Raw genomic sequence first — 23,388 nt, 5'->3', positions numbered from 1 at the left:
ATGAAACATCCAAAACCTCGATTGGTATTTTTTTTTTTTTGGTCACGCTGAGCTTGACAACGAATTTGATGTCCAACTTCGAAGAAGCAAGCTCTTCACTATTCTTGTGGCTTCCGGACATATTCACCATACGCCGCAGACCACCGTGCAAATCCGATACTCACTCGAATTATCGATTCAGGCAGGGGCTATCCATGTCCGTTGCCCCTTCTGCGTGACCCCTGTTGCCGGATCTCTACTCCCTCGAGTCTAGTCGATCAGGCAGGGCCCTTTGTCATTGACTTGGGCAGTCCCGATGCAAACCGACAAGATCTGAAGACCTTCGAATTTATGAAGGGCTGGCATGCACATAGAACCATGCTGTGGGCCGTGCCACCATACAAACTAGGGGAAACAGCCTCACTGGGCCTCGCCGACCTAGTTACAAGACACCTACTACGTAGTAAAATGCACGCCAACCAGAGTGTTGACTGCTGGGGAACAGGGAAATTGTCCCGAGCGTAACACAGTGTGGCTTGCGGCACACCGATATAAGTATGGAGTGCTTCGTACCCTTCAAGGGCTCCCATTCTAATAGGCTGCCTGTAGTTATTGCCGTACATGGCTTACCAACTTAGCCCAACCGTTATGGCGTTGCGGAAAATTGCGCTTTGCTTTGCACTATTACCTAGTGTTATGGGGGAAACGGAATCGGCATTTTGTGGTGATATGTAGTGCCCTGCGTGCGTGGTCTAGCCACTACTTAACAACTTAAAGCGTTGAGAGGCTGCAGGGTTGCAAGTTCCAAGTCGAACTATTAAGAACTAATGCATGCGATTACTACAATATCCTTGGTGACAAAGGGGGAGATGGAAGGAAAGCCCGACTGAGATGAAGATAAGCATCATAGGTGAAAAAAAAAAGGCCATAGGTGAATCAGAGTTATACGATCATTGTGAGACTAAGATTCGCATGCTGGTTATCCAACTAGGGTTAGTCGACTATTATGATCCTAGTACATACGTACTTGAAAGACAAAAAGGGCTCCACATCTCGCTTTGCAGAGCAAGTTACGGAATTCATAATAGGCAGCTCTGTTGATGGCTTGATTTAGATTTAGTACCTATGGCCCTAACGACCTCCTCCGTCCGGAGTACACTCCAAGCATGAATAGCTTCTGAGTAAGGATAGAAACAAATCCCGCCCGAACCCCTTCAACGGCGCCGGTAGCCAGAAAGTCAAGTCACTTGAGAGTGTTAGCAATCGGAATCATAGTCACCAGCTCCAAACGCCTATTTTTGTAACTTTGACTGAAATTCTCCGAAATATTCCGTATTAAGCCAATATGACAGTGGACAGCTGTTGTTCGGTTCTGCTAGTCGAGTTCTGTGCATGGCTCGATAACACTAGTGTGCCATCATGTAGTCGTACCTGCTTTTGGGATGAAGAATCAAATATTATGTAGATGGGTGGAGCAATATTAAATTAACTTAACGGTTTGCTATGTGTTTGTAATCAAGTCTTTCCTATTCCACTAAGTTAGATATAACACGCCTATTGTTAGTCTGTCAGACCCCTGGATTAGATGACTGACGCCAGCCCCATGATGGCGGTGAAGATCAACAAGATCGTGCTTATTAAATTTCATTTCATTTAATTCATCTCCATTGCGCTGGGTCATAATAAATCATAATAATTGCATTAGCTTGCATTAGACTGGAATTGTGTTGGTGCATGTGTATACTAGATTGCACTAGATTTTTAGTTTCTAATATTTGTTTCCTTTTGTTTCATTTTGTTTCACTTCACTTCACTTCACTTTATTGTATTCTCTTACTATTGGAATTATGCAGGTCTGCCGTACTACAAGAATCATGCAGTAGCCTTCCGTAAAGCCTGATTGGAGGTTGTCTGGTTTAACAGGGTTAGTACTTAGTAGGCATTGCAACTCGGGCGAAGTGAGGCGACGCAAGTTGATCATGAGGATAAAGTTTTTTTCTAGCTTGGTATTTTGATATACATAGGTACCTAAGTAACCCAGTTTATAATATGGTTATAAAGTATTTCGTCTTGCCGTAGATCGACGGACGGACTCCATTCATCTTGCTCAAGACTGACTGTCTTGTTGATTGCGACCTAGTGACTCTCCCGGTTACGCGTAGGTTTTGGGCCGCTAGCTAGCTAGGTATGTCCTACCCCTTTTCTTTTCCTTATCCATTTAGTAGTTGCTGTAGCTGCTGTAGGAGCCTAGGAGGCGCATGCGGTTGGACCTCCACCTAATGCAGCACTCATACAAGTATCCATATTCTATATCGTGCTAAAAGCCACGCTGCGATATTGGAACCTCAGATATACGGAGTAACTACTCCGTAAGTTAACTTTGTTAGTTAGTTAGTTAGTCAGTTTCATACTATGTAAGCTGCATCGCTGCAAGCATATGCATGCCATTGGGTGCTAGCGTAACTACCCAAACTAAACCAATCTGGGGCCACTTCTATTTTTGAAGTCCATACATCGTGCTGTGGTCATTCGCAGGTGCGGCAAAGCAAGTAAGGGCATGGGAGGCTCTCCACGTCCGATCATCGCGCCCACCGGCCATGTTGTGGATGTAGCCGCGAGAAACAACCTAACTTACAGGAAATGTACAACACGTTTAAAAGTTAAAACGCTTCTAAAGTCTACCGGTATACTCCGTTCTAGTTTCCCATTTAGACCGCGCACGATTGACCCCACTATTCCGCATTAGGTCTATGTAGCAAAAACGCTTACGGGTCCTCCATACCAAATACCTAATCCGACGATTAGTCCTCCAAGTCCCCTCCCAAGGCTCCCATCGATCCTAAGCCTCGTTGCGGGAAACCTCCGCAAGAACACACGGACAGTCCGATTACATGACCTATCAACATTCATACGTGGCTTGCATTATATAGACACGGAGTAAAGTGGAGGCGGCTTTTGCATGGAGCCTTATGGATAACATTTTGGTTGTTGGGGACAACAAAAAGGTCTATGCTAGTCGAAACGGGATTATGCGCTAGCTGGATACGTACACAGACACCAGTAATGAGAAAATCGTCGAGTTTGCGTGAGTCAGGGCATGCGCCAGTTCTCGTGCGGCCCTAATGGTCATCGCCCATTTACAACATTATGTCTGCATGGCGCCGGCTGACATATCCAGGTACCAGATGCCATTCCAAGGTTGTCCCCCCCCCCCCCCCCCCCCCCCCCCCCCCCGGAAGATCTGTCTGTATTCCGCTGACATGGCGGGTACCTACCTATTGCTTGCAAGTTTCTATCTTTCCATCTTGGATCTTCCTTGTATATTCACGGTATGGACATCAACATCCGGAACATGCAACACTCTTCCCCTTGACTCTTAAGAGGATACCTGGCAACGTGATCTAGTGCATACAGAAGCCAAAATACAGAAAAAGAAAAGAAAAGAAGGCCCTAGTTCGTATGTAAAATGACCTTGTTTCGTTCGATTCATACCATATTGTGGAGCGGTTCGAAACCCATTTTTCAGTCATTCGTTTAGAAGAGAAGACAAATAAGGTAACTATTTCCCGCAAATCGTATATATCTAACTTCCGGATCCGGCCCATCAGTCATCTAAATATGGCGAGAAGTAAAATTAAATGCCGGGGCAGCAGCGCATGCACGAGTCTATCGGATGATGATCTTTGCCGTTACAACTAGGATCTTTTCAGTTGACCTTTCTTTTAGGATTTTCGAGCCGATCCTGGAAAATGAAGTCTTCGGTTTTCCTTTTTCTTCTAGTCTCCGGATATTTTTTTTTTCTCATACAACTTCAACTAAATTTGGAAGCGGGAGGTTTTTTTTTCCGTCGACTCGCGCTTTAGGCACTTTGTTGACCGGTTTGGCTGCAGAAAAGCCCCTTTTCTTTGCATCAGGTACTGTGTTTAGTCGACTCGACTCGGCCTAGATCTACAGCCGACGCGATGTAAGCGAAATTTGATCCAGACAAAGATCATGTAAAAGGCATCCATTCTGTCAATTTTAAAAATGTAGAGACACGCATACGTTGTCCCTGTTGGCGGTCTGTGGGCTTCAATAGTCTGTTAGTATTCTTCACCTGGGCAAAACTTCGCATTCTGGCTGTGAAGATAAACTTGGAATATTTCAATCCAGGCTAGCTCTTCCTATATCTCACCGCTAGTCCAGTAGGCAGCACCCGACGACGTGACCCTAGCACTACATCCCGGGCAAACAGCCAGCGAGGCTCTTGGTGATGGTTGCGGCGGCAAGATCGCCTTGTGGCGCCCTTATTGTACTCTCTGGTTCTCATTGGTTCTGATTGACTCCCATACATTCCTACACATTCCCACGCATTCCTACGCATTCTCCGGTCCAGTCTCATCTGGTCCCGTCCCGTCCCGTCCCGTCCTGTGGATTGTTCTGCTCGACTTCCTTTGCATGGCATGTGGCTCCCCAGGCAGCCTCCTGATCTTATATCGGCAACACCTTACTCCTTAGGGAATTGACTCTTCTCGGCCATTCACACATTCTGTAGACTCATATGTAGAAGTAGTTGATGATTGAAAAAATCAGACTCTGCCTTATTCCAATTTCTTTTCAGTTTAGGCTCTTTTTGGAAATGAATTTCAAGGTTGCCTTGCGGGCGGGCTTGATGGTAGGTAGGCGCATAGTTGCAAGGCTTTGTCTCCCCCAACCTCCTTTGAAACAGACCCTGTAGACCCCTCACCCATCGCCTCCAGCTATCTTCGGACCGTGGTATCCCAAACAAACACTTTTCCTCCATTTTCGTTTTCCTTGGAGAATTCTAAAATGGCGACGATCCCCGTCGAGCGTCACTTTTCGACGGTTGTGCAAACGCTTCTTAGCACTACGACACCAAGCCAGCCTGTCAAAGTGCATTCACCTTGTTGAGTATCAAAGCAACCCTTCTTGTTTCTTTGTTTTTGTGAGTCACACGATATCGGATTTTTTATCAAGTATTGTGCAGTGATCCGCGATGACATTCCTATCTACCTTTTCTCCGCGGTCACCTTCGAGAATCTGACGCCGGACCAGCCCTATCGTGATCATCGATCGAATAAAAAAGAAAGGACTTTGTTCGATAGATCATTAAATCCCGACTATACCCCAATCGATCGATCTTCCCATTGTTCCCTACCCAACGCTCGACCTACCGTCCAAGGCAGGCAGATCGAAAGCAGCGTCGATACGAGACAGCAAGCGAAACTGGACAGATAGTGAGATGCTATACAATCTGCTTTCGTTAAGCGTTTAGTGGTGTCATGCGACTAATTTCGAATTTAACCATGGCCGACCCCCGTGTGCGGCGCTACATAAAAACAAACGTTTAAGGTCAGGCAGGCATTAGATTGCGCAAACTCAAGTCCTCTCTGGTCTTGACAGTCTTGGCCCGTTTAGCAGGAATTACTCTACCTACAACTCGCCGTGAAACTCAGTCTCTATCCATCTGAAGGAAGCGAAGAACTCCTACCGGAACAGAAGTAAAGACGTTGGAATAAGCATTAGTGGGTTTGACCAGCCGTGCATTTATGTGCCGTATGGGATGAATTCCTTTTTGATGTGCATTTCCTGCAGGCGCCCAGTCGGTGTTCTCCCGACGCGCATGAAATTGTGATAGGACGGGTCCACGATCTCGAGAAGGTCCACCAACTCTCAATTCTCGAAGGCGAAAACAAATCACAATCAATACGACAACGCTAGGGGCTATTGGTACCCTGTTTCAGGGATAGGGGGAGGTACTAATTGGGGCAATATGGCCGGTGTCCTTCTACTACGTAACTGGGGCAGCGTCTCTGAATTTATTCACCACTCTGTTTTTGCCGATGCTTTACATAAAACGTATCGCTTGATCTGATTACTGAAGTCCCTGCACGATATTATGTGTGGTGAAATTAGCGATCGGATTGTGTTGAAAAGAGGCGATATTCTTGAAAAAAGGAATTACTGCTACACCGAACCCGGGACCTATTTTGCTCTACGATTGGACGGGCATACCGTACTGGGATTTAAGGGGAAATGCCGGCACAGTAAGCTCCGGATGTCCCTAGTGTTGTCCTTTCAATCTCAACTGTGTACAAAACACCAAATTTAAGATCCTGGGAGATGATAGATAAACAAGATATTGGAAAATTAGCCTATAAAATACCAATGAATACCGGTGCTGGAAGCAAATCGTTCTGCTTTGCTAGTTTCGCTGGTTCCAGACTCAACTTATTTCGAAAAAGCAAGTTATCACAGGTAAGAAACAGGTCGATTATTGGTAAACCCTAATTAACCTTTCAGCTGTACTACTATTACAGTATTTTAATATAGATTACTGACTCTATACCCCCAAAATATCAATGTTTCGACATCCTGATACTGCGGGCTGTGTATTGCAATGACAACTTTGAATCTTCTCCTTGACATGAAATCAGTCCATTTTGACTTGTTAAATTAAATAGCAACATGGTGAACAAAAACCAATACACAAGTTGGCCAACAAATATTCAATAGTAGTATGACTTTTGAGGGCTTAAAGCCCGACGCGACACCAGAACTAGCAGTATTGATCGAGGAAGCGAGATCCCGAGGTCTTGTTTCAACCTCGTTGTATCCAAAATGGTGTCATCGAATTGCACTCATAGTTGTGATTGCTTCCATCACATAAAACCAATATTTGGTTCATGGGAGAGGACAGTCAACTCCTTTATGGTTGAACCATCTACCACCCACTCACTTGATCTTCACGATGGGATCCGTGGTCAACCCCTTATCTGGAAATGAAGTTCCCACGCCTGACAGATCACGAGTACTGTCTCTTCGAACATGAGGATTTGTAGGATTGGCTTCGGCACGAGGCAGATCTTGATAATTCTCACTGCAAATATCGTCAGTCATTTGATTATATGTTGTACCAGCACACCTCCGACTCACGTATCCGCCTCGGCAACAATCGATCTCGTGTCATGTTTGTCGCCTCTAGAATAAAGATTAGAGACTACAAACGACCTTTCGTGGTGTGGATATTACCTCCGGTTGGACTTGTCCATTTCCTCTTGCTTCTTTCCAATCGGCATGTTGAACACAAGGATAAAGGATTGGGATGGACAGTGTGTCTTCAAGTATTTTTGGGATCGAGAAGGCAATGAGATGGGGTGTTTTGGATGCTCAGCTTTTTGTCTAATGGCAATTCAACTTTTCCAAGTTTTGTTTGTCACTGACGAAAAGAGTTGTCTTCCAGGAAGACGAAAGGTGCAATTTATATTTTTCCATGTCTCGTCCAGCGACGTGCGACTCCTGTCCTTTCTTATCATGGCGAAGAGAAAATTACACCAGATATCGAAGTATAGACAATCGACAGCATTCTTCTTGCTTCTATGCTTCTCGTTTCTTTTTCTCCACCGCCCTTGACATACGACTTCTGACAATATCATGACGAATCACGTCGAGGACTTTGTAGTCTCCTCAGCGAGCTTCCAGGTTTAGCTTAGGAACGATGCGCAGGCAGTCTGTAGCCAATCATTCTTCACTCTATGTTCACTAAAAGCTGTAGAGAATCGATAATCACCTTCTTCAAGTCAACTGACCCATGTATTTCGGAATTAGGAATCCGTGTAGGAGTGTACAGGGATTGCATGTTAGATCCTCATTTTTTTTTTTTAATCAAAACAGAGTTTCGACTTTCTGAGATAGCAGAAGGACCACGTACCACATTACTCACCTTTACTCAACTTTTGACAGGTCACATATGATGGAGTAGTTCGCTTCAAGTCACAGGAGCCTAACCCATGGAGAAAACCATGTGTTTGAGGCTTAAAGAAAGGGGCAGCTTACATAACCTCCCAAAAGGGAAACGCAGGAACGAGTGCTCGCTTAAATGTGCACGCGGATGCAAGAATACATACACATATAGAAATATAGACGAGCAAACAACTGTACTCAGGATAGCCAAGTTTGAGTGATACTTCGTTTATCGTATAACGATCTGCATCTCGGCCTGCACCGAACGACATAGCCTCCGCACACTTCCCCGTCCGTTCTCACGGACATCTCTCGGTGGAGCTGAGTTGAGTTTTTTTTTTTTTTAACCATATTCCTATTCTGGATTACGCCAGATACGTGTTGGGTGCTTGTGAAACAGCGATACGTAAAGTGGAATCTTGGACCTTTGGAAACTGCGCGGACGGCCCAATCCGTACCGTAACTCCGTCTGCTGGAGATAGGCCGGGGCCCACAACGGATCTAGATACAAGTCCGAGGTAAATTTGACTTCCTATGTACTGGTATGGGGCAGGAAGATCATATAAGACGTCTATTGTTCCGTACGTTAGCTAGACTAAATGCCACATGGCCCTCAAAGGCCCGATGCTAAGGAAAAAAAAAAAAAAAAAAAAAAAATAGAACAATAAATTAAAATAAAGCCGTCCGGACGTACGCTCGTGCATCCGTAGAAGAAATCGACTGACTGCCCTGGGCCTCTGTAGTCTGCGGCTGATGGATCGGGCATTCCTCGTTGGCATTCCAGGCCAATCCCAGGGATTTGACAAGAACGTATGTACTGTTTTTAGAGATTGATTTTTGTGGCTTCTGGATCAGTCACTTTTAATTTAACCGAATGGAATCTAGTGCATGCTTACCGGTTTGTTTTATATCGATGGCTGCATATGCAGTGGTACACCCTTAATTGCTTTCTTTGCCTGAGCCAGCTTCGTACAGTATCGATTTTGCTCTCTTTAGGGGGCTTGGACCCTCGCACCAAGCAACACCCACGTACTTTTTTTTATCGAGCTGAAGAGTACGTCGAATAATTGAGAACTGCTGATTCCAAGATGCGGCCCGTGACCGCGATTATTCCCCCTTTGACATCAAATGGTAAGGCGGATGATTGACGCTCCATAATGAGTTAGTAGGTTTACCCGGGCAAATGGTGGCATATCGCCAAAGACAATAGTTATACATACCTACCTCTATGCCGGCAATTTCAATGTTTGATTGGCTCGCTCAGGGCCGATTTCTGACTCCCAATGTATATACAGACCGCTTCCAAGATTTGCGAACAGGGATCTCGTTTTGATTGCCGTGACGAGTTTTATTCCTTGATCGGTGCCGCCTCTATTTCGCTTGTTCCTGCAGTTCCTCCTCCTCCTCCTCGTCTGATCCTTGTCTCCTCTCAAAGGTTAAATTTTCCGGCCTGTAAATTTTTGTTGGTGTAGGCAAAACTTGGGGCTGCGAGACCACGATCGCTCTCGCCAAATTCCGTAGTTAGTCGTAGGTGGATGTAGTTGAGGGCATTAAAGATGATTGTGCCTTGTTTGGACTCTTCGATCCAAGGCTGTTTTTGGATCTAAATCAGAGTAAGATGTTGCTGCTCGGGAGTTTGCCCATGTGGCGTAGTTGATGTCTGTTAAGTGCCGGGCTTGTAAGGCTTGCTTCCCTCCCCCAACCTCCCTTGGACATTACCCTTTGGACTTCACACGCGACTCTCAACTTCCTCTGTCCGTTTTGTATCAAGTCTTTAATCTTGTTTTCCCTTCTCCATTCCCTTCTTCATTCAGAATCAACAAGACTTGCGGGTATGTGAATATTCGTGAAGAAACCGGAGCAGCTCGCGACGGTGCGTCGAGCACCCCCTTCCCACGGTCGCGCAAACACTTCTCAGCAGTACAACGATGAGCAACCGGCATAGTTAAGCCCAATGTACTCTCATGTTTCTTTAACGATATACTCTCTTCCGTGGCTGAGCTGCCCAAATGTCAGACCTTGTCACGCCTCCGTTTCCCCTTTCCACCGCACTTTGGAAAACCGGTCGCAAACGAGTCTGGATACTTGAAAGTCGGGTAGAAGGAAAGGAGAATTGAATGCAATACTGTTTATAATTTATCTCAAATACCAACTTTTCCTCGACCAGGTAGGTTGTTTGCATGATGCATCGGCGGCCTGCATTCGTTTTTGAGGTTTGGCTTATTATTCAAAGCGTCCACTTCAAAGATGAAATTGACACTAATTCGAATTGAATTGGCAGGCACTTCCCTATAATAGATTATTGCATGCTCTCCTTCCGTTGGGCTTTTGCGAAGTCGCGGCCAGAAATGTCAACGCAGGGAATCGAATCCGAGTATGATATTTCCCGTGTTACAAAATCCAATCACATGACGAAGGTGGTTGGAGATTCTCGGAACGTATGGTTCGACTCGAGGATTACAGCTTCGAATGTCTCTTTTGTATGCTCCTGTTTGCAGGAAAATTGCTCTACAATTCAAATGTTCAACCCAATCTGTATCCATCGGAGGGGAACAAGCAACTAGCTAGTTACGTGGGACGGAGAAGACAGACGTGGAAATAAGCATATTGGCTTCGCTAGTCGATTCTGCAAGCACGAGATAAGTTGCATTGATGCACCAATCCATTTAAGGCTCGCCTACTAAGATGTGATAGGGCAATCCTGCGATCTTACCGAGTCAACAACGATTGATAATTGATTCGCCGAGTGCCAACAATTACAGAAGTTTGTCGCCCTAGTAGGACCTGTTTCAGAACGGGATAGGTATATTAATTGCGGCTTGATATGACTTTATGGAGTCGGTTTAGCTTCTTCTTATGGCCCCCTTACTACTTTGAACAGCTTGCTGGACTTAAGTTACAATCTGCGAATCATTTATTTCCCTCTTGTTGGTTTGCATACAAAACTCCATCATCTGACTTGATCTGGTTTTTTTAGTTCCAAGAAGATATTGTATTGTATTCGATGATGCACGCCTAACTGGTCGCTTTCGCGATCGTGTTGTGTTCATGATCAGATCGAACGCTATGATCTCGGGGGGAAAAAGAAAAAAGAAAAAAAGCCAAGTGAGGAGAGATTTTGTCCGCATTGCGATTGGACAGATGTATAGCTGCGAATATTTAAGGAGAATACGGTTGCTCACGCCAATTTCAACTATCTACAAAGCAACAATATTGAGATCTAATGAGACCGATAGATACTCAAGGCATTAGGAGAGTACTCTATATTAAACTAATGAATCCTGGCTCGTTAGTATTGCCAGTTGCAGCCTCGGATTTACACGGAATGAGATTAGTAACACCGACTGCAAAGAGATGTCGACGTTCATTAAACTCCATCTGGAAATTTCATCTTAAAATATCATTACAGGATCCTAGTACCAGTTACTAAACTCTCAGTTCCTTCAATTGGCCGGCTGGGGGGAGAATACCCTCTTTCTCTAACGCATCGAACGTTTCCTCAAACGCCTCCCAAGTATCCTTATAGCCAGTCCATCCCAACTTCCTCGCCTTGCTCATGCTGACTACGCAAGAAAACTCGCGACTGAGCAACAAACTCATAAACCTCCATGTCGCTTGTTCCCACGTCTCCTCCTCTAGTTTAAACTTATCGCTTAGCAATTTCCATTTCTCAAGTACCTCAGGTCGTTGCGACCACTTCACCGTATCGATCTGTTGATGATTCTCATTATGCGTCCCACTGAACTCTCCCTTGAGACCAATTCGCTCCTCATGATATGCAATAGCAGGCGTAAAAGGAGAAACGGCGTGCCACGCTTCAAAGTCCGCGTATCCTTTTCCGGAAGGCTCATTCGGAAACATGACTGGTGGTATTTTACCCCCAAATCGTTCTACCAACCTGGGCCATAGATTATGCCAACTCTCGGTATCGCCATTCACCACATTAAACCCCTGGTTGGCGGCTTCTGGAGTGAGGGCTGCCCAGACACAAAACTCCGCATGCAATCGAGCCGATGTCCAGGTGTTGAAGGCTAAATAAGTTCCTTTAGCGCCGGGAAAAGGGATTTCGCCCTGCCCCGAGATTGCGGATACACTCGCGAACAGTCCTAGAGCAGTTGCGAGATTCATAAAATTTCCACGAGCGACACCAAGAATATCTTGGGGATATGTGACGGCCCATGTCCACTTGTCGCCATCTTCCTTGGCTGCGTTGGCTAGGAGTCTTTGCTGATCGTAGTAGAAATTCTTGGGCCATGATTCACCTTCTATCCACGGATCACTTTCGTGCATGGGTTGCTTGGGCTGTCCGAGATGGACACCGTACTGTTTCAGCCCCGTCACGAGAATGATTCGTTTTATGGACTTGATGGCGCCGCTTTTGCGTAGAGCATTGATGAAATTTCGTAGCATGCCCGTGTTGATTTCGGACGCCTTGTCTTCATCCGGATTAGCGAGATAGGCGCTGAAGAATACATAGTCGATTTCTTGGGCGTCTGCCCGGAATAAATCTATCAGGGATGTTGTTGGGTCGTTGAGAAGATCGGCTGTTAGATGGGTCACTTTGGAATGAGGCGTGACCTGGCGAGAGCGAGAGAGAGTTACTACTTTTGTCCAATCTGGTAGTTTCACGATATGTTCGACGATTGCATGGCCGCTGATACCTGTTAGATTCAATGTTTAGTATGGAATTGTAATCACAATGATTTTTATGGTTTTGTGGAGACTAGCTATATATACCTGTGGCTCCTGTAACCAGAGCAGTTGGCATGATGATTGATCTTGACAATCTTGCCTGCTACTCGAGGGGAAAAGTGTGAAAGCAATCTTGATAAATAGTCTCTATTCTAGAGAATATATGCGGTGGCCTTCAAATAACTCTTTGTCACATACGTATTTGTAATGGGGAAGTCTGTACCCCTCTCACGACGAAAAACTCATAGCTTCTGGGAGGGGTAATTCCGGGCGCTATTGTATTGACAGTATTGTCCCGAATAAAGTGAGATTAATCGATATGTGAATATACAATCGAAGAGTATTCCATATTTTCTGCTATTTACGGTAAGAAGGCTGTCAATCACACAGATTATGTCTATATGTTCTCAACGACAATGCATTAGGGTTAACAAAACGCAGAGCAGCCGCCCGCATATCACCAAAGAGTTTGGGACCTAGAGATGGGCTCTAACTTCCAGAGAGCTAAAAGAAAAAAAAATCGCCTACTGAACAGTTCTTTGGATATTTGATATTTATAGCTAACGCAAAAGTCGGCGTTAAGAAGCGGTGCGATGTAAAGGAACTATAAGTGCCCATAACAGAGTTACTGCCGCTCCTAACAAATTAGGGTACTTGGGAACTCTTATCCAAACCCTAACCAGAGATCTTGGTTTGCTGCACCATGGATTGGTCTCACAGCTTCGGCTTCAAAAAAAAGAATTTTCTTTTCGAATTTACTACACAGTCCAATAACAGATTCGAAGATGAAATGTGTCGTAGTAAGTCATTCCCTAACCTCTCCTGAAAGGGGAGCTGGGGTACGGCAAGATGGGTCGACCCGCCCGAAATGGTTTCAGCCGTTGTACCCTCCAGGGGTTGAATTCAGGTACCTGAGACGTACCTGTTACAGTCACCACTTTAATCACCAACAGAAGTTGGCAACAACTTCGATTTTGTGATTCTTGATATGAATACTATAGAACTGCAATTATTGAATCGCAGCACTATCCAAAACAATTCTGACGCTCTTCGTCTCATGCAGAGTCACTTGGAGAGATTTATTCTGTCTCACCATATTTCATCTCTATCCGAAAAATTGTAGATATAAACCAGACACCCGGTGTCAAAAGGTTTCTTTCCTTTCAAATGGAAGTAATAGAATTAATCAAGAGTATATTCTTGTCTAACAACAACCCCTCCCTCTCTCTATCCGCTCCCTCTCTCAAGTGCTTCACAGCTATCCAAACATGTGGGCAGCCCAACACGCCTCCGTGCCACCGCGCACCAGCGCCAAAAACCTCGACCTAAGCACCCTCACCCAAAAGTCCAACACACCAGAAGAACCAACAACATACCCACAGCCCACAGAAATGTGGCTCGGCAAACACCAGCGTTCCATACCCTCCCAGTCGTCGGATCAGTACCAATACTCCGTCCCTTCCCTCTCTCCCAGGTCCTCAATCTCGCACCAGCAAGAAGACGACGAAGTATCAAGTCAAGCTTCTGGATCAACCTCTTTTTCAGCAACACACTACCCGTCGCAACGCCAAGGTGTGGACAGGGTACATGTCCACATCCTCGCCGCGGAGAGATATGAGCCGTCTCTGATAGATGGCGTGGAGGTTGAAGTTGAAGAGGCAGACCTCAAATCGCCGTTCATCAATGGCCTTGACGATGAGCCTGGTCCCGGCGTTCATGATTCCTTGATCTCTTTCCACACCCAGGAACTCAATTATATCGATCAGCGCAGAAATGTAGGAATGCTGGATAGTCCGCCTTTAACAGCCAGACCCGGCAGCGCAATCCAACCCAACGATAACAGCGAGAACGACCACGACCACACCTCATCATCATTACCATCATCTTCTTCTTCTGCTATCTCACAGATTGAACCCACAGGCCCATTATCAAACCAACTGCACAACCTCTTCTCCCAAATCACCCTCCTCGAATCCTCAACCCCCACAGTCATGGCAGCAGACCACGCCGCCCTGCAGCAACACATTACCACCCTCGAGCTCGAAAAATCATCCCTCCTCTCCAAACGCGAAGCCCTCTATTCCCTTCGAGACGAAGACGTCTCAAACCTCATCAAGATCCGCGGCCTACTATGCGAAGAACGCCGCGCCCACGAAGCGCTCCGCAAACTTCGCGATGAGGATTTACAAAATGTCCTTGAACTCCGCAACAAACTTGCGCAGGCGACGTGGGCGAATCAGAGCCGTTTGGTCTCGTCCCCTCCTTCTGCCGTCAGCACAATAGGATCCATCAGTTACCGAAGAATGGAAAAGGCGCAATCACTGAGCTCGGCTCAGAGTAGTAACCAGGACCTGTGGCAAACGGCCAAAACGGCGGCACTGGAACAGCGGGTTCTGGAGCTGGAGTCTGCGAATGCCGATTTGCGGCAGAAGATTGAGAAGAGTGGGAATGAGATAATGCATTCTTCTCCTTCTACTGCTGCTGCTGTTGCTTCAACCGTTGGGTATGACCAGCAGCAACAACAACCGGGCGTCGCTGCGCTGGCTGAATTGGGTCTGCGCGCGATGCGGGAGCGTGAAAGCCACAGCGCGGAGATTGAGGATGTGAAGTGCGAGAATTTGAGGTTAAAGCAGCAGGTCCAGAAGATGAAGTATCAACTAGAGACGTCGCAGGCTGTTATTGAGTGTTTTTCGCAGATGCTGAAATCGCATTGATCGCGGCAACGGCATTGGAGGGGGAGAGAGAGTTTAGATTTGGAATCGATTAGCATGTTTTGTTTTGGAATCAAGGCTGTTTGATAGATACCTAGTTGAATTTTTCTTTTTTTTCACACGATACTACAATATTCAAACTCAATATCCGTATATTAATTGAGCATTACTAAAACGTATGTATGAAATAATACTTAATGACATCTCGCTGTCGTTCCCTCCCTGCTCCGACTCATACAACATCCGCCTCCAGCAGCTTTCTTCTCAACACCCAAAACCGCATTCCTCTTCGCCTCGGCCTTCTGAGCCTTGAAACCGGCATTGATTTTCCTCAGACTATTCAACGTGCCCATCAAAAACTCCACGCCACCGTCCTCTTCCGCCGCCATGGGCATAGATTGCGAAAACTCATTGGACATTCCGAATCCTTTACTGTTATTCGAGCCGCCTCCGCCCATCATCATCGAGTCCGTGCTCAACGGGAAGTCAGAAAGCATAAACGTCTGCCCGAAAGAGCCCCAGTTATCCATTGAAAATAAATCGCCCATCGCTGGTGGCGCAGGGGTGTTGTGATTAATCGTGGACTGCGAATTCGAAAACTGCGGAGGCGGTGACCAGTCATGAGCCATGGAGTCGGGACTACGAGTCACTTTATTATCCGAGTTGTAGGGAGCGTTGTGGCCAGCGGCAGAGGTCAAATCGGACAAGACGCTTTCTAGTTTCTCGAGAATAGCCCATACACTCGGCTCGGTTTGAGCGCCTTCGTCCACTGAGAGCAGAAAAGCGGCGCTGATGGCGCTGTGGAGATGGATCCAGGACCTTGAGCATTGTGGAATGATTTGGTGAATTTCAATGAAGGCTTCGATGGTACTTAGGAGGCTGTCGATACATTCTTGACATAGATGCGGTGCCAGGGCCTTTTTGCCCCCTTCGCTGGAGGATTGTTTCAATGATCGTCGACATATCTCCGATACAAGGTAAGAAGATCTCAACTTGAGAGTCAATCGTTGAATATGATCCCTAAGCGTGAAACAGTAATCTTCGCTCCTCAGGTGAGGCGCCGCATCGGCGAGAATCTTGTCTAGCTCGATCTTATAGGCGGGGATGGTGTGGTCGCTGATCTTGTTGCCTTCGAGGATTTCTTCGCGCAAAAGCTGGAGAATGAGAGAAATGACAGAGCACATTGTCTCGAAGTAGGCTCTATTTCCGGGTCGAGAGTCGGCCGCTCGTGGGATCTGAGGGCAGGACGAGAGAATCTCGATAGGGCGGTCGTAGGAAAGGCCAAAGTGGCTGTCTTGCCAGGCCATGGACCACCTGCTAGAATTAGATGGGGTTGATAATAAAAGGAATTGAGTGGGAGCTACCATAGTTCGTGCCGTCGATTAGCAGTTTGATCTCTGAATAGGAAGGATTCGGCATGGAGGCCTAGAGTCAATGACATGCGTTGGGCGACACCTGAACGGTTAGCATGCGTACAATATCAATCAGTAGATCGACATACCGAATGTTACATAGGCAATGCCGGGGTTCATATTATATGAAAGAACATCTCCGATGATCAACAAGGTCTGGATAGCCTCCATACTCGGCTGGGATAAAAAGTTTCCATTTCGGAGACACTGGTATGCACACGATACTGGCAAACGGTCAGCAATCCTGTTATAACCTCCTGATTTCGAAAAACCTACCGTATAATTGACACATCGATGACCTCTCCTTCCTCGAAAAGTCAGAAACCTGAGATCCGGACGCAAGTATAGCAAAAAGAATTCCTATGAACGAGATGCTGAAACCGAACGGCGCCGCCAAAGAAGCCATTGGGTTGTTTGTGCACATACCCTGCATGGCTCGGTTTTCAAGAAGAGTATGAACATTCTTTTGGAAGCCGTCAAAGTCGGTTACGACGGGGTATAATGTGAAACGAACGTCGTGGTAAGATCGCAATAGTCTGTTAATGGGGTTAGTTATTCTATGAGATACTATCGGCAAATAACATACCTCCGACAAACAGCATCATCCGGAAGGGCCGCACAAACGGAGTCATTACTGTACGAAGTAATATTTGACGACCACAGGTCCAAGAACGGGTATGTCGCCGACTGATTATCAAGCGCTAATTGAGACAAAACACTATCCTCGCCAAAAATGGCACGCTGAAGCGGCTTCTCTAGTAGAAAAGCGGTGATTGAATCTGAGCCGCAGTGAACTGGAGATCCGCCCAGAGCATTCCGAGTGCGCACCCCTTCGCCGGCTTTCTCCTCGTCGATGGGTGTAAGTGGTGATGTTGGCGTTGTGATCGGCGATGTCTGATAATTGTTTCTTCCGTCAAGCGACGAGAGGTTTGAGGATGGCGATGTTGATGACGGCGGCGCTGGAGGTGGTGTCGATGCTATTTCCAGTCGCGAGCGTAGCGAGTGCATGCTTTGACTTAGGATGGCGAGTTTATCCTGTATACTTTGCCATTCTTGTGGGTCAATAAGGACGTTTCCGCTATCAGTGACGACAAAGTTTCCGGTAACTTCTGGCTCGGAGAAGTCTTCTTTCTTGCTGCAACAGCTCTGACTGTTGCTGCTGTTATTGCTGGTCTCATGATGCTGACGGGTTCCTCGACTGGCTGATCTCTCTTTGCTCGCCGTCGGTGGATGCTTAAAGGTGCAGAGATGGGCATAACCCCTCTTCACACATAGTGAGCAAGGCGAGTTGCGGTCGCATTTCACCTTTCTCTTGTAGCAAGGGTAGCAGGCTTTGGGGACACGCAGTTTTCTGGCTGCGCCGGCTTTTGTTTTGGTTCTTGAATCAGGAGACGAGTGGTTCTCGGGTTCTGTGGAGGAGGCCATGATTTATTGTTACTGGTGTGTCATTTTCCAAGTGTCGTCCAGTGCCGGTTAAGAATATCGTATGACTGGGAGGGAGAAAAGAGGGCCGGTGGTGGTATAAGGAAGGCGGCGGGAGCGACAGATCGTCCTACCGAGTCCAGAGTATGGAGTAACTCGTCAACGAAGTCGGCTTGACCGAAAAGGAAAAGTCATGACAGTCAGCTGTTGATGGCGATTCGTGTGAATCGTGTCTCGGCGATGGTCAGGCCGAGCAATCGCCGGGGATGATCCCACCACGCCCACCCCACCCCATGGCACGTACTCCGTCCAGCGACCGGTCTATTTAGCGGGAAGCTTTCACAAACAGAGGGCTAGCGGGGTCCTTAGGCACGCTGCTCGTATCCACGAACACTATTTGATTTAGTTCTCTCTTGATTGGTTAAAACGGAGTGTTGTGGGCTGCGTGTGGCAGTTTTGGGAGTTGGCAGGATGCCTCGGCAGGTTTTCGGTGTTAAATCGGGAAACGTCCTCAGCTCAGTCTGGAACGGGCCACGGCTGACTGGAGTACGCAGTGCGTAGTATATGTTGTAGTTATATGATATGTACGTAGTACGGAGTATACTCTCTGTAGCACCGTGGACGGAGTAAATAAAGAAGAGTCATGTCGCGCGCTCGCGTTTGTCTGGACGCCGCTTTCTGTGCAGATCATTATACCCTAACCCTAACCCACCCATGCGTTAGAAAAATGCCACGTGATAGGGCATTCGCATAACCCTACCCAACCCTACCCTTGGTCATGCCACTCAACGGTAGACTACCAAATTCATATCAATTGCATGTGTACATGCATATCATGTGTAAGTACATATAACCACTAGATGTCTTCAATCGTCGTCCTTGCCGATGGCATACATGGGAACGTTATGCTTTACAACGCCGGCTTTGCGACGAGTCAGTTCTTAAGATACTCCTCAAACCACTCCACAGCCTGCAAGAAAGCATTCTCCTTTGCATACTTGGCCACCCTATCACTCAAATCGGCTCGAACCGCGAATCCGTGAACGACACCACTGTATAGGTTGATCTGGTATGGGAGACCGGTCTCCTTGAGAATGATTTCGGATTCGTGACGCTTCTCGGTCGGGAAGATGGTGTCGGTCTCTGCAGCGGAGATGCTGAAGGGACCACCAATGGCCTTGAGTTCGTCGGCCTCGACGAAAGATGGGTGAGCGACGTAGCCGACGTCGATTTTGTTTTGTTTGGGGTGGAGATGACGGACGACGTATTTGGCGCCGAAGCAGTATCCGACGGCGGCGATTTTCTTTGGAGCAATTGGATAAGCATAATTCTCCGATCTATCTATTGCATTGGAAAGAAGATATAGCACTACCTTCACCTTGTACTTCTCGCGTAGCTCGGTAATACTAGCTTCCACGATAGGATCAACCCTCTCCGCCCCATGGCCCTCCAGCCATTTTGCTAAAACAAAGTCGGGGCCGCGGTTCAATGGGACTGGATCGCCATGGAACAGATCCGGCATGAACACGAAGTAGCCGTTGGCAGCGAACTGGTCGGCGATGAGCTGAGCGTTGTTGAACTTGTGGCCTATGACGTCGGTGAGACTGGATAGCTTGAGCGTTAGACAACAACAGCAGCAGCAATGGCACTACAATTGTGATCGGAAAATTCGGATAATGTGTTTCAATAGACTACGGAACGTACATCAACACAGCATAGTTGGTCGATTTGTTCTCGGGATAAGAGGTGTAGACCTCAAAGTCCTTGACGGTGGAGAGACTGCCGACGGGCTGCCCCTCATGCTTGACGCCCTTGTAGCAGCAGGAACTGGGTGCATGGGAAGTCATTTTGATCACTTAAAGCTTTATTGTTCTTGTATTGATGAAGGAGATGAGAGAAGAAAATTAAAACCCCGCAAGAAGAGACAGTTATACATAGTACTATGTAGAGATGTGAGACAGTGAGGTAAGTCGGCGTCCAAATCTAGTTGTTCTTCTTTGGGGTTCCACTTGCGACGACGACCTCGGTGAGAATCTGATAATCTATGTATGCATCTCTTTGCTAGTTGCGTAGTTAGAATACTTAGTTACTCCAAATATATGATGAGTTCTATGATCAACACGACTGATCCATCTCAACCGTGTACGATTGCAGATGCTTTTGGTGCGAGAATGTGTTGAATAATCATTAGGACGGATGGGTTGTATGATGAACAACTTAGTTACCAGTTCGAGTTAGGCGTCTTCCAAATGCCTGTCGACCTGTTTGGCTTCATGAATAGGCACCGTTCCCTTTATTTTGATAACATCTGATGTAGTGACCAGATATCTCCATGGATGACAGATGGCAGAACTATATCTGTGATACCTAAGTAGACACCTGTTAGCGGTCCGCCTGAGAGGCAACAATGGCTCACCATCCATATATCATCAACTGTCACCTTTGGAGACTCCAATATGTCCAGTTCATATCTTCTCCTCCCTGAGCTCTATATAGATAGATGCGACTAAGAATGTGCAGCGCATTCTCTCGTCTCCCTCTGGAGTCTCTTCTCTAGCAGATTCCTGATGTAACTACAGAGGTGATCGTCCCAAATGATGAAGTATGCATCTCGCTTCGTAGATGCTGACAATAAACCCAGTGATTACTGAGTCGGGTTTGTAAGATAATGATTTTATAGATGGTCTAGTGATAATCCAATAATTATTCTCCAAGAAATCATAGATAAAAGTGTCCTCAGATTCTATTTCCAATATTTGCCCTGAGAACATGTTATATAGACATAAAGAAAAATCCTGTCGGACAACACATATCTGTTTTTATTCTTATAACAGAAACCGCTTAAGCAAACGGGTCATTATCCCAGTCCTCATTCCGGACATACTCCATCCTCTTAGACACCACAGTTGCAAACTCCTTTCCCCAAATATACTCAACATATGCAAACATCATATCCATACCCGCACTAATACCCGAGGAGCTCCAAATATTTCCCTCGGCAACCCAGCGAGCGCGTCGAATCCAGGTAGGCTCATCGCGCAATGCAATCACCTCATTCCAAGCACGCTTGTTACTCGTCGCTCGCTTACCATCCAACACACCGGCACGAGCGGCAAGACCTGAGCCCGTACATACGGTAAGCAAGTAGCGGAGAGATGGATATACCTTCGCGATAAACTCAATGACAGGTACAGCCGATGCTTCACTGCGGGTACCGCTACCACCGGGTACAAGTAAAACTTCGATTTTCGCTGGTGGATTATCAAAGGTATGCGTCGGCACAACTGACTGCCCAATTTTGGATCCAGCGGGGTTCCAGACGTCCTGTTTGTCCGGGAAGACTGCCGCAACGTCAGTTGAGACGGGGTCAAGTGTGGCGGCGATGATTGATAGTTCGATCTTTTTGTAGCGGGCTACTAGGTTGAGGATATCGAGGGGTCCAAAGACGTCGAGGGCTTGGAAGCCCGGGAAGAGGACGACGGACCAATGGACGGGTGGTTCTTGAAAATGTGTAAGCATGGTATCGATCAATTGATATATACAAGAATGATAGGATGTTTGAGATTGGAAATTCATAGATTATCCATAAGCTCAGAGATGTCCCAGTTCGTGACTTGGAGTTTGAGTCACCAATTCATTGTATACAGTATGACTCACCGGGACTTTCACTCGACATTCTGAATAAGCTCGGGATGATCTTGTATTGTGAAATGAACGTCTACCTGGGTACAAGATACCTAATCTTCTACCAGCAAACAAAGCCTTAAGAAGCCGACTAAATAGCAAATTGAATTATGCAGATGAGAAAAGATCAATTGTTGGTCACCCCTCCGCAGAATGACTCTGTAGCAACAAACACATCACAATGCCCCGCCGAACCACGGAGTCCGTGTCAAGCGGATTACCAGATACGGCTTAGTCTTGTGGATCGGCTGATAGATCAACCAGTACGGAGTAGATCTCGTATACGTATTTCGCCCTAATCTAGTAGTTTAAGGTTCGATCCGGTGCCGAGATGGAGCTGTACCGTATGTTTAGCCAATCGGGCCCTGCCGACGTCATATGCATCGTACTTTGTAGTTAGTTTTTTGTAGTACATACGTAGTACTCCGTGTTTTATACGGAGTACGGTAGTGGTGGAGTATCAATAGACTTGGTCTACTTAGACTTCTAGTTATAGCTCCTCTCAATCGAACCCTTGCCGTCCTTCATGGTGGGTGGCTCTCTCATTTCGATTCTTCTTGTCAGATGAGTTGAAAATACATCAGTTCCTAGTCAAACAAGAATTTTGTACACATCATAGCGTATGATCTGTACTAATATCTGGTTCATACCTTATTATGTAGTTTGGTTTTATCAAGTGAACGTTACAGGCTGCCTATGGATTTTCTACTGCTCGGCGGACTGGTTCGTCTCTGCAGTACCAATCTCCGAAGATGTAACGAATGGAACAGAAATATGGATTTAGGCATTTCCAGATCACAATGCATCCAAGATTGTGAATGAAGCGCAGAAGAAGTTACACATTCTTGTATTCCGACAAAGAAATGATAGGCTGCCAATTCGAAATACCTCTCGGCTCAGTGGGAGACAGGCTGGTAACGACAGCTCTTCTGAGCTTCTCAAACCCCATTGAAAGCATATCTTAGAATAAAGAAGTTTACGGTCGAGTGCTTCATCGTTGGGGTCAAACCACGACCAGAAGTTGCGTTTGCTGAAGCTTCTGTTGGCCTTCACGGGGACATCATTTGTGGTATCGACCTCAGAGACCGGAGTTGAAGCGACGGCCTTGTCCCCAACAATTGTCGTCTCGAATGTCGTTGTGCCAAAGCCCATTTTCCAACAAAAATTCGAAATAATTAGATGTAACAATTAGAGTCTTTGTATAATTTTGGAGGTAACTCCATGGACTTGGTAGGTAAATATAAGAGGTTTGGAATGTTATATAAAAACAAATTTGGTAGTTTCGTTTAATGAAAAGCTTAATGATATCTGGGTAGCCTTGCTAAGTGCTCTGGATGTTGCTATCCAGCGTGCTTTTCGTGCTGCCCGCTAATTTTCAACCGGCTTCCTTACCATCTTTAGTCCTGTGTTTTCAAGGAGATAGAAACTGAATACTTCTTAAGTCTACTAAGGCTTGAGGGTGTTAATCATGCCGAAATGATCGTACTGGATATATTTGTCGGCAATCCATCCGACGCCATCCCGTTTCCACGACAGACAGCCTGCAAAAGTCATAATTTATGAGGTTGGAGTGGGTAACTACAAGCAGGATACTAAAATAAATTCGATGCAACCTTGAAAGATAAGAAGCATCCAGATCATTTGCTTTTTGACCAAATCAAAAACAAAGTCAGGGGTCATGCATATCTAGCGGATGAACCAGTTCCGGGCGCCTATTAGGCGCCAATCGCCTTCGATCTTTTCTT

The 23,388-nt window shown here is 46.3% G+C and overlaps 6 protein-coding genes across 6 annotated transcripts; 1 reads left to right on the top strand and 5 right to left on the bottom strand.

The window, feature by feature from the left end:
• Nucleotides 1-6,714: 6,714 nt before the first annotated feature.
• EYB26_007831 (uncharacterized protein) lies at nucleotides 6,715-7,058 on the bottom strand (the record flags this gene model as incomplete). Its single annotated transcript, XM_054267091.1, has 3 exons — nucleotides 6,715-6,859; nucleotides 6,916-6,960; nucleotides 7,012-7,058. The coding sequence occupies 3 exons, from the start codon at nucleotides 7,056-7,058 to the stop codon at nucleotides 6,715-6,717; spliced, it is 237 nt and encodes a 78-aa protein (XP_054123066.1).
• A 4,090-nt stretch (nucleotides 7,059-11,148) lies between these two features.
• EYB26_007830 (uncharacterized protein) lies at nucleotides 11,149-12,490 on the bottom strand (the record flags this gene model as incomplete). Its single annotated transcript, XM_054267090.1, has 2 exons — nucleotides 11,149-12,383; nucleotides 12,460-12,490. 2 exons carry the CDS (start codon nucleotides 12,488-12,490, stop codon nucleotides 11,149-11,151), a joined length of 1,266 nt encoding a protein of 421 aa, XP_054123065.1.
• Nucleotides 12,491-13,682: 1,192 nt separating this feature from the next.
• On the top strand, nucleotides 13,683-15,128 carry EYB26_007829 (uncharacterized protein; the record flags this gene model as incomplete). Its single annotated transcript, XM_054267089.1, has 1 exon — nucleotides 13,683-15,128. One exon carries the CDS (start codon nucleotides 13,683-13,685, stop codon nucleotides 15,126-15,128), a length of 1,446 nt encoding a protein of 481 aa, XP_054123064.1.
• Nucleotides 15,129-15,319: 191 nt separating this feature from the next.
• EYB26_007828 (uncharacterized protein) lies at nucleotides 15,320-17,962 on the bottom strand (the record flags this gene model as incomplete). The annotated part of the gene is made up of 5 exons (XM_054267088.1): nucleotides 15,320-16,439; nucleotides 16,490-16,580; nucleotides 16,627-16,761; nucleotides 16,814-17,073; nucleotides 17,124-17,962. 5 exons carry the CDS (start codon nucleotides 17,960-17,962, stop codon nucleotides 15,320-15,322), a joined length of 2,445 nt encoding a protein of 814 aa, XP_054123063.1.
• Nucleotides 17,963-18,893: 931 nt separating this feature from the next.
• EYB26_007827 (uncharacterized protein) lies at nucleotides 18,894-19,806 on the bottom strand (the record flags this gene model as incomplete). Its single annotated transcript, XM_054267087.1, has 3 exons — nucleotides 18,894-19,262; nucleotides 19,332-19,563; nucleotides 19,664-19,806. The coding sequence occupies 3 exons, from the start codon at nucleotides 19,804-19,806 to the stop codon at nucleotides 18,894-18,896; spliced, it is 744 nt and encodes a 247-aa protein (XP_054123062.1).
• A 994-nt stretch (nucleotides 19,807-20,800) lies between these two features.
• Nucleotides 20,801-21,635, bottom strand: EYB26_007826 (uncharacterized protein; the record flags this gene model as incomplete). The annotated part of the gene is made up of 2 exons (XM_054267086.1): nucleotides 20,801-21,459; nucleotides 21,617-21,635. The coding sequence occupies 2 exons, from the start codon at nucleotides 21,633-21,635 to the stop codon at nucleotides 20,801-20,803; spliced, it is 678 nt and encodes a 225-aa protein (XP_054123061.1).
• Nucleotides 21,636-23,388: the final 1,753 nt, after the last annotated feature.

The sequence above is a fragment of the Talaromyces marneffei genome, chromosome 6 (assembly GCF_009556855.1).
Source record: "Talaromyces marneffei chromosome 6, complete sequence".
Taxonomy (NCBI): domain Eukaryota; kingdom Fungi; phylum Ascomycota; class Eurotiomycetes; order Eurotiales; family Trichocomaceae; genus Talaromyces; species Talaromyces marneffei.
Note: the sequence above shows the minus strand (reverse complement) of the source record. Positions and strands in the feature narration are given on the sequence as shown.